Source organism: Lolium perenne, chromosome 4 (genome assembly GCF_019359855.2).
Source record: "Lolium perenne isolate Kyuss_39 chromosome 4, Kyuss_2.0, whole genome shotgun sequence".
In the NCBI taxonomy this organism is placed as follows: domain Eukaryota; kingdom Viridiplantae; phylum Streptophyta; class Magnoliopsida; order Poales; family Poaceae; genus Lolium; species Lolium perenne.
Genome location: NC_067247.2, coordinates 241,211,774 through 241,222,653, shown reverse-complemented (window position 1 = coordinate 241,222,653; position 10,880 = coordinate 241,211,774). Strand labels below are relative to the sequence as shown.

General features: G+C 46.0%; 1 protein-coding gene across 1 annotated transcript; it reads left to right on the top strand.

Moving 5' to 3' along the window:
- Positions 1-3,133: 3,133 nt before the first annotated feature.
- LOC127332471 (uncharacterized) lies at positions 3,134-10,336 on the top strand. Its single transcript, XM_051358777.2, has 3 exons — positions 3,134-3,377; positions 9,545-9,642; positions 9,931-10,336. The coding sequence occupies exons 1-3, from the start codon at positions 3,311-3,313 to the stop codon at positions 10,153-10,155; spliced, it is 390 nt and encodes a 129-aa protein (XP_051214737.1). The 5' UTR covers positions 3,134-3,310; the 3' UTR covers positions 10,156-10,336.
- The last annotated feature ends 544 nt before the right edge of the window (positions 10,337-10,880 follow it).

The window sequence follows — 10,880 nt, the reverse complement described above, 5'->3', positions numbered from 1 at the left end:
AAAACGGCCTAGTCGCGCCCCGGGAACCTCGTTTTCGTTCGGATTAGGCCTTTCATCCGTCCGGAGAGCCCAGGCCATCCCCGCCCCCCCCCGGGGAGCGCTCGGGGATTCCGGACGAGAGAAAATCGTGGGAGCCGTCTGGTGGCCCCGACCTGTCGGTGACAATGGCCTGGGTTTCTACGGCAATACCCTCGTCTTCCCGATCTACGGCAATACCATCGTCAAAAGCTTTGAACTCTCAAGTGGTGCAACATAGAAAAATTATATATAATTCGAATGAACATAAAAATTACATATAAAAACTTTAAAACAAACTTAAACTACTTCTTCTTCCTAGATGGCCCCGCCTCATCGTCGTGGCGGCGACACTTCCGGCTCGTCACCTCCTCGTCGGAGGAAGTTGAGTCATCCTGGTCGTCAACGTCCTCAGCCTCTTCCTCCTCCTCATCCTCCTCCTCCTCCTCCTCCCACTCCTTGGCCTCTTCCTCGGCCTCTTCCTCGGCCTTCTCCTCGGCCTCTTCGTCCTCCTCCTCATCGTCATCCCATTCGTCCTCGCTGGCCGGCGGGGGGAATTGTCGCTGCTGGACGATGCAGCTTGATCCCACCAATGGCGCCATCCAGGCGGCTTCCCCTCGCTGTCGGTGTCCGATGGCCAAGAGAGATCGCTCATGGTTGACAGAGGATGGTGAGGAGAGAATAGATGAATGGTGTCGGCCGTCGGAAACCGTATATGTAGGTCTCTCGACGAAGAGAGCGGCGGTGGCTCTTCCGCGGAGTTCGTGCTCCATTACGGCGGTTCTTGCGTCGAGGCCACTTCGACCGTTCCCGATGAGGCGTTTGGGCTCGCCAGTCCACTTCGCGAACCATTACAACGGTTCAATACGTCGAGGGCACTCCGACGGTTGCCCTTCCCGGCGACTGCACCGTCGCTATGCACGCGGTGGGTGGGCATCAGAAGGTGACTATGGGCTCGCCGCTGGGAAATGGGCCTCCCCAGACCAAAAAATACATCCATCCGGTGCTAAACAGCGCCAGATTTAGGGCATCTCCAGCGGCGCGACGCAAATGGACGTTGAGCGATCGTTTTCGTCCGCCGTGACCGGAAATGCGTCTGGGGCCTGCTCCAGCGGAGCAACGTAAAGTGACCGGCCCGTCCGCGGAGACGCAAACCTGGCCCAAATATGCGCCAGGTTTGCGTCTCCGCGGACAATCGGCGGTCGCGCAGAGCGTCCTCCATTTCTTACCTGGTCCCGCAAGTCAGGGACAGCGAAATCGACCGCTTCGATTTGCTTCTTTTTCCCCTTCTTTGCTGCCCTAGTGCGACGCCACCACCCCAACTCCACCCGCCGCCGTCCCGCCGCAGCGCCGCAGTAGTCGCCGTTGGCTCCGTTCACGCCGCGCGGGAGAGCAGGATCATACTCGGGCTTGGCTCCGCCGCGTACCTGCCGGCTGTTTTCGGGCCAAACGCTCCCGGTTGCGCCGCCCTTCCGCGCCGCCCACGACCTGTTCGGTCAATTGCGTCGGTAGATTTCTTACTCGTGTTTTCGGCGCTATTGTGCACGGCCATTGATCCGTAGTTTGTACCCGCGCAGATGGACATTGGCAGATGTTGGACAAGTTCCGCGCGGAGGTCGTGGACTCCTCTTCCGACGAGGAGTTCGATCAGTCGACGCAGACATTGGCAACTACTGTGGCCTCCATGATTCATGAGTTCACCTCAAACACGGGGCCGGAGCACCGGGGGTCTGTGAAGGGGCGATCCAAAAACCTGCTACGCAACAGAGTGGCAGGGTAGGCCCGCCTCCACAAGGACTACTTCCACCTCACCAATCCGGTGTTCCCGGAAAAAGTGTTCTGGCGCCGGTACAGGATGTCAAGGGACTTGTTCTTGGTCATTCTACGGGGCGTCAGAAACTATGACCCCTACTTCCAATGCAGGCCCGATGCAACAGGTGCGCTAGGCTTCACCTCCTACCAAAAATGCTCCGCGGCTATTCGCATGCTCTCATATGGAATGGCTGCGGATATATTCAATGAGTATCTTCGAATGGGTGAGAGCACCTGCCTTGAGGCCACGTACAGGTTTTGCCGAGCCATGATTGTCGTGTTCGAGAGTATTACTATAGGGAGCCAACTGTTGAGGATACAAGGCGGCTCCTGTCTATCAACGAGTCTAGAGGGTTCCCAGAAATGATTGACAGCATAGATTGTATGCACAGGGAGTGGAAAAACTGTCCATTTGGATGGCAGGGTGCGTACAGCGGGCATGAGGAGGGAAAAACTGTCATTCTTGAAGCTGTCATATCTCAAGATTTAAGGATTTGGCATTCATTTTTTGGCATGGCCGGTTCCAACAATGACATCAATGTGTTGCACCGATCACCGGTTTTCAACTGGCTCATGCAAGGCAAAGCTCCCCGGGTGAGCTATGAGATCAATGAAAATGCATATGCCAAGCCATATTATCTTGCTGATGGCATCTACCCTGACTGGGCCATATTGGTGAAGACTGTCCGTAATCCAAACTCCGAGAAGACGAGGAGGTTTGCCAAGATGCAAGATGCTTGCAGAAAAGATGTGGAGCGCGGATTTGGTGTGCTCCAAACTCGGTGGGCAACTGTTCGTCACCCGACAAGAACATGGTCGCTGAAGACCATGCATGAGGTGATGACATGCTGCGTGATCATGCACAACATGATCGTTGAGAACGAGCGTCCTGATGGCCGCAATGAGAACCACTGGGAATTGTAATAGAGAAGCAAATAAGGTAGCCCATGAGCTTACTAATTTTTTTTTATAGTTCTGGTAGTTCTTGTACTTGGGTCGATGAGCCCCTAGGTTCATTCTGCAAGTGATGTAACAATTCTGTGATAGTTGCAGTAAGTTTTCAGATGTACTTTTTTTTCTTACAAGGGTATCTAAGGAAACTGATTTTTTTAATGAGACGATTTACTAGCTTAATATATTTTGTTTTCTAGAAAAAAAATTCATTCTCGCAAACACGCTACTAGCAAAAGACCAAGAAGCATCGTAAGACGACGGTTGTGATCTCACTCTTGGACAAAGCCCAAAGGGTAAAAGCGGGAAATCACCCATAGGCCACAGATTCCAAATTCCAAACCTCTTCTCGCCGTTGCTTTTGCTTCCATCCGGAAGCCCCTCGCTATATCTCCTCCTCCCCACCCGGATTCCGAGGCTGGCGGCCGTCTTCTTCTCCCCGTCGCCGCCGGAATCTTGGCAGGGCAGCTAGTTTTGCAGCTCGGGCTCTCGCGCCCCGCCGCCTCCGGAGTTCGATGTCCGTTTGTACCCGATGGATCCGCACCGCCTGAACTGCCCCGCCGCCGCCGACGCCGACACCGCCGACACCGAGGACTGGGGTAACCACATGGCTCTATTTCCTCGAAGCTTCGATTTCTTTACATCCATGCTTGTTTTTCGATTTCTTCATATGATGTGTGAATGTTCCATGGAATCATCCCGCGCGTGATCTAATCTCTGCTGCGTTCTGGGGTGGATGCAAACCAAAACACCATCCATAATAGTAACGCCAACAATAAAGTATGGATTCTCTCATTGATAGGGTTTAAAGTGGAGGGAATGCAAAAATTGTTGGTCATCATTGGTATTGCTCCAAGTTATGGATTCTAGTTGCGAAGTTGTTAGTTATCAGTAGTATTGCTTGTGGGAGCTCTATATGAAAATCGCAGGTCCAGATATGCAAGCTGCGTCTGCTGCGTAGTGCCACCCTTGGTGGTGTTTTGGAGTACAAGTGACTTGTCTATTCAAGCCAATTAGTTATTCACAAATTTGCTCGCATTTTCTGTACCCAAACCATGCAATACTAGGTAATACATCTGCCAGCAGGTTGTCGTTGCGCACAGCATGCCCCCCTGTAAAACCATGTTATGACACTCCCACCAAATGGACCAGACATAAAGGGCGACCATGGAGTCAAAATCCTTCTTTTTGCGCCGAGATCTGCTCTTGTGCATAATCAGTTACCACTCCTCCGGGGATTCTATGATTCTATCCCAGTGGAGACAGTAGAGCCTGTGCCAGCTCAGCTGAGGGCGAAACCCCAAAGTTGTCGTGACCATGGGCAGCACGTGAAAAGTTACTCAGCTGTCTCCGGTTCCTGGGACATGGGAACCCATGGGGCAGGTGCCATGGCTGGGGAGACTATGGGCTGAAGTCTATCAGCAGTTCAGCATTGGTGCTGCAGGGCAAGCCAATGGAAGAAGCGACAGAACGGATAATAAACAGCTCTATTTCAGAAATATAGAACAAAGAAAATGAGGATAAGTAGGCGGGTGCACATGTTTGATCCGCTGACCCATTAAGTTTCTTAGTTAAAACTAGTAGGTTACTAGATGAGAATGACATAAGAACCTCATACAAAGGACTGTGGAGGTAGCAGGATTTATTGATTTGAGATAACCTATCTAGCTATTGAGCTGTTGACATGTCTTATAAGTCTCAGTGAAAATATTTAGACAGATGACACAAAAGAGTTCAACTAATAGGCCGATTGTTTTGGAAAACTCGGAACCTTTCTAAGTACAAATCTTTCAATGTGTACATCTGGTGGTTGATTCCTTTGCGCCTAATCACCAACAGGAGCAGCCAAACATGTTCCTTTGGTGGACAAATAAATTGATATCACTTGACCTTATCCTACTTTCCGAATATTGCATAGCTAGGCTTACTACACAAGTATCAATCTTTTTTTTTTTTGCTGCGACGGACAATCACACTGAAATACATTAACCTTGAATTAGAAGGAAAAAAAATCATGTCTACTAGGTTTATACACGTGATTGAGGCAGCTCTTGCATAAAAAGGAACTGTTTTCTTGGAGAGGCAATGAAAATGCTACCTTGTGGTGTTGTAGTCCGCGTTGTCGCAATCGTTCGGCTGTGTGATCAAGAGCCAGAGTCAATGCAGCATCTGATCCTAACATGCCCCTTCTCGAGGCAGGCGTGAAACTGTAAAACAGCCTCCTAGGAGGTGTGAAACTGCAACAAACTCTTCTATGCAATGAAAGAAACGCAATGTCATTGCATTTTCTCGAAAAAAAATGCTAGCTTGTCCATTTCTGGCAATATTCCTCTTATGTTTGAGATCCACAACGAAGGATCCAGCTAAACCAATTAGCGAACTCTTCCTTTTCTGTAGTACCTTTCTAGTCTACCAGATTGCTTAGTAAGGAGTCAAATGCTAGAGAATTCTTATCTAATAGATGCTCGAATGAAATTATTCAGTAGACCTTGATGTCATAAACACATACTCAAGGGACTAGGATGGTAGCAAAAGGTCTAGATTGGGTAGTTATGGCAGTTGAAATAATTTTCTCATCCTAAAGGCTATGTGGCTTGGGCACTTGTATCCTAAATCATTGTTCTTTTTTTTAAAGAAGAGGGGAGCACATGCTATATAGTTGGGGCGATTTATTGCTTTCTTATTGAATATGAAGTTTGCGCTGCATTATTAAGGCCATTACTGGAAAGAGAGACTAATACTCCCTCCATCCATAAAAGGATGTCTTAGATGTTTTAAAATTTAGATGTATCTAGACACTATTTAATGTATAGGTATCCAATTTTAGACAAATCTAAGACCTCCTTTTATGGACAGAGGGAGTACTTTCTGTGGTGAAAACATTGTGATCTTGCTTGACATTTTCTAATGTCGGGCCTTTTATTTGGTGATCATCCATACAAAGAATATGTTTTGTCTAGATAAGTTGGATTCTTCTGAATTTCTATTCCCAGAGCGCGTACCCCATTTTCTAGAAGAATTCTATGAGAGGAGTAGGTCGCCTGCATAAAGCTTTCACATTTTCTTCCCATTGGGGTATGCATGCACACATGCTACTAATGTGGATGACCTATGGATAGCTGAGCCACACCACTCTGAACGAGGGTCCCGACAGTGTGTGGCAACTGGCAACAAGTGCCATACACCCCACCGGCCAGCTTCTACATGACAAGGGCATGCCGGTCGTAATCCAGGACCAAGGGGAGTTGTAATATCTACTTAATGACGTACATGTGGGGTATTCTTTTGTGGTTTGGGCCAATTGGTGGATTGAATTTATGAATCCTCTTACTCACATGTTCATAAATTCAATCCAGCAATTTGGCTTGAAGAATCTAGATACTAGACTCCCCTTGGTCATGGCATATTAAATGGAGAGAATTCCTTATTTGACACTACTTGAAACTATGATTCCCTATTTGACACTGCAAAAAAAAAAAAATTTCTTGCCTATTTGACACTTGGGCTTAATTTAGTTTCTGACACTCTAGTTCATTTTGCCCCTAGTGCATTGTGTGACCAAAATTTTGCACAAAACAAAAACAAGAAAACTGTGACATATTTGAGGTTAAATGACCAAATGAAACCCATACATTTGGTCACTTAACTGACTTTAATTAAAAAACTTAGTCAGATTTTATTTTGAAAAAATCAAAAACTGGGCAGAGCCTTCCCTGTAATTTGACCATATAGCTGGCATAGCTCCAAGGAACGGATCTTCTGAAATATTCTCAGAAAATAATATGCCAAACAATTGTACTCCCTCCGATCCATATTAGTTGTCACTAACATAGATGTATCTTGACATATTTTAGTTCTAGGTACATCCATACTAGTGGCAAGTAATATGAACCGGAGGGAGTAGTATAGATATATAATAATACCTAGTTTGGCACCACCCTTCTGCTGTCATAATTATCTAACAAAAAGAATTGTTATTCTTTCTTGTACATGTTTAAAACCTATGGAAAATAATGAAGATAAGAAACCAGGCTGATGAAAAGGAAGCTAGAAGCTGTTAGTTAACAGCTGACAAGCCGACTCACTATGAAAAGAAAGTAATAGTGAAAAAATGGAGACATAAAAGTTAACAGCTCCATTCTACGCCATCTTGATGCTGAAAATTTCGTACATATACAATGATAGATATTACGGGATGAGAATAAAATTCTCTCTAGAAAATGAGGAATTGACACATCAATAATGCTTTGGTCATGTAAAAAAATCATTGACACACTGGAAACACACTGGAACTGTATGCAACACTTTGTATGGAAAAAATCATTGACTAGATCATGCAAAAAAATGTCCATTAAAATCGTTAGAGATCCTTGAAGATAGTCTAGCGCTTCTGGTCGATCAAATAGTCCTCAAGCCCGAGCTCGTGCCCGCATCCGTGGCCAACCCTGCAGCCACAGCCGCGGCATTGCCTTGCCTGCGGCTAAGCTCACCTACGGGTGCTCCGCAGAGGTGCCATGGCCCATACCTGCAGGCTGCAGCGGATCTCACCAACAGGCGCTCTGCAGCCTCTGCATGGCCCGAGCCCGCATCTGAGCTCGCTGACAGGTGCTCTGCTGCCGCGCCTTGCCTTCCCTCCGCCCCGTGCCTTGCCCGCCGTCGTGCCTGGGTCGCCGTCCTGAGCCTTGATCTGTCTTGGGCGCCCTCCGCAGCCACCCTGTGGCCTCCCATAGCTCTCGCCGCCGCCACTATGTTTCGTGCTGCCGCAATGGATGGCATTCTTTCTCTAGACAGGGACGGGATGATCGGATTAGTTTTCCTTCCAGCGCTGCACACGGACTAGCGGAGGAGTAGCTTGGTCCAAGGGAAAAGAACATGACGGCTAAGTGTAATGGAATGGATGGCGATGTCAAAGGAACTAAATTTAGCCCAAATGTCAAAGAGGGAAGAAAAACTTTTGCGGTGTCAAATAGGGAATCAACATTTTAAATATTGTCAAATAAGGAATTCTTTCTATTAAATACGACCACTTTATGCAATCCGAATAGGTCATCAGTAGCACCCCTCCATGGAAGCTACCTCGATTGGAAGAAGTTGTGAAAGCTTTCTGTAGCTGAACCACTCCAACTAGGTTGGTCGAGCTATAGGGACTCCAAATATTATTGTCTCGGTCTTGAATAAAATCGCATGTAAGAAATTGGAAACCGAAACATAGTGTTGACTATGGTTGATTGCATTAGCAGTTTATTAACATGGGGAGACGTTTTCATTTCTCTTTGTCTTTAAATGGTTTCTTTAAATAGAAACGCATCCGCCCTCCAATATATTGCACTGGCCAATTTCTCTTTTCATAACAAGGGGCAACAGATGAATACTGAATTTTCAAAGAGAATAATATAGGGAGCAAAGTGCTAGAGGAGATGTTTTTATCCTGCTCCCTGAAATGATCCCAAGATGCCATTATAAGGACACTCGAGCAAATATATGGTCCTCCACCAAGAACCACGTAAAAACAATGTCATTGGACGACGGAAGCTATATATGTACTCTTTTGGGAGGAGGTAAACACAAAGGGTGTTCTTGTTCATCGTGAAACGATCACAGCAAACTTGGAAAGTCATGCCTCCATTAAATTTAGAGTGAGATCATGGATTTTTTCCTAAATGAACAGTAGGATTTGGAAGTTTGGGAATAGAAACTTAGAAGGATCTAACATATTTATCGACGGAAGATGATTGATTTGATCAGGCTGTGTAGGAACAAGGATCTCCAAATAAAGGAAGGCCTGATATTAGAAGCATGTCAAGCCTCGAACCCATGTTTCATGCAATGACCTTAGTAATGCAGGTAAAACTTCATCTTCACCAAGAGGGAAATAAATGGCCCCGTATTAAGTTCTTTCCACTTCTTCGAAACAAAAGGATTGATGATGTAAAATACACAAATGCCCCACACAACATTACCCTTAGGACGAGAAACATATTCAACTGTATGGTCTTCCCAGCTTACCTTTTTCTACTGAATGAGGCTTTTCAGCAGCCCATTGCCGTAGGTGCTCTAATCTGAACCATTCATCTACGCTGCGTGATCTGTGCCACATTTCATTTCCAGCAAAGTCTGCCAAAATAGGAGAACATATTTAGGGACGGAGAGGAGCTGAAATCCGCGAAAATTTCTCTCCGATGACCTTGACTTTGACATGTGTAAGCTTACCGTCACAGTGGCTGGCACTGACCTAAAACATCGGGTTTGGTTAAAATATCAGGATGGGATCGTTTATACCTACAAGTTCCTGAGAAGGATCAGAATTGTCAACTTTCACGCCTGTTTCGGCATTTTGAAGCCCGCTAAGTTTGCACATGAATGCTGCAAGTTCTACGTCTGGGTTCAGTATTTCTACTAACATGGAGCTTACGCTGTGTGGTGTCATCTCATCTATATAGTATTGAAAATTAGAAAATCTCCTGAAGATCTCTTGTATAGAAGTTAACTCAGGATAGTTATACACAGTTTGAAGATAACTGTGTGTTGTACCATGCCTTTTAGAATTTTGAAAGTGAAATGATTATGTGTGGAGTGTACACAAAACATAGGTCTCTGATATGTATTCATCAGCTTTCATCGTTCCAGGATTCTGCTTGTCAATCTCTTCATATTAGATTTTTCGTGCTATCTTTCCAGTTTACATTATCTAGTACCTTTTGGGGACAGGACACCAGTTTGTTCCCTTGGATACATGTTCTCAGGTTCAACTTGTTACATGTGACAGATAATGACGACTTTGTGATTCCAAGCTTGAGCGTTGAAGAATCTGATCAGGGTGACTGGGAAGTTTCACAGGCTTCTGCACCTCAACCACCTCCAAAGGTCTCTTTCCAATCACGCTATTCTATTCTGGAACTCTTTACCAAAGTAACAACACTGGCATATCTTTATTTGCTTGTGCATGAACGACGACCAACTTGCACCGTAAAGTAGCAAGACTCATAGTGCCCTGCTTTAGGAAACATAACTGCCCTAACATAAGGTGGAATTTAATCCCACAAAACAAGTAACTTGTATTGTGCAGTAGCAAAGCTGGGGAATCTGGCTGTAACTGGGTGGATAATTGCCGTCTTCCCTTTTCCTTACTTTATTTATATCTGATGCCTTCAGCAAGAGCCTACCAAGGACACGGAGAACATCTATCTTGGTCCTCACTGGGCAGCGCCATCTCGGGGAAAGAAGCAAGAAGAAGCTTTAGCTACATCCGGGTACCATGATAAGAACATCAAGGTGAAGGAAGCTGATCGGAAGGTGTCTGGAACCGGCCGGGATAACAAAGTAGGCTTCTCAAGGGACTTCCACCGCTACAACAATGCTGGTCACCATGTCAAGTAACCCTACAAATGATCCACCGGAACACCCCGTGATGTCAACAGTCAGTTAAAAGTTCAGCTATCTATCCCTGGTGTAATTGAAATTCGTGCGGGTCATTGGCCTAATTATTACCAGCGGCATTTATACTTCAAATCATATGTACCGTGCGTCTGCTGCTCTGGAAAATTGGGTTTGTTTCGGATGGAGAAGTTTGTGTCATTATACCACCATTTTATTTGGTTCCTGGCGTCTGATTACTCCTGCTATATGAGGTTAACAGTGTGGAAAATGGATAGCGCTCATCAGCCAAGTTTTTTTTTTTGCTGGGATCGGCCAAGGTTGTTGAAGCATTGCTTGGTGGATTTGTGTCCATATCAGTGGATGATTAACGTGCCTCCTTGGCGTCTTGTTTGCCATCATGACATCTCGCTTGGCATTTCATTTCGTGATGATTATAGTCTTTGATTTTTTAGCAAGGGGTCGTGATGATTAGTTATAGTGGCTTGGGCAGGGACCGGATGTGAGCCGTGAACATGCCTCTGAACGTCATCACGATGTAATCGATCGAATGGCGACTTGATATCTATAAAACCATCCAGATGCTCTCTTCGTTCTGATCATGGCAGTAAAGTTTCATGGAAAGATGAGGGCATGCATGTCGGTTGGCGCACGTCGCCCCTTTCGACACGAATGGCACGATCAGATGTGCTATCAAGGAAAACCAGTACGAGAAAGGATGTGGTGCC

What these genes read in the sequence shown, in the direction of transcription:
- LOC127332471 (XM_051358777.2), top strand. Translation starts at nt 3,311, where the DNA reads ATGGATCCGCACCGCCTGAACTGCCCCGCCGCCGCCGACGCCGACACC. An exon ending in CGCCGACACCGAGGACTGGG is followed by an intron (nt 3,378 to 9,544) that starts GTAACCACATGG and finishes TACATGTGACAG; the next exon opens with ATAATGACGACTTTGTGATT. An exon ending in CACCTCAACCACCTCCAAAG is followed by an intron (nt 9,643 to 9,930) that starts GTCTCTTTCCAA and finishes TGATGCCTTCAG; the next exon opens with CAAGAGCCTACCAAGGACAC.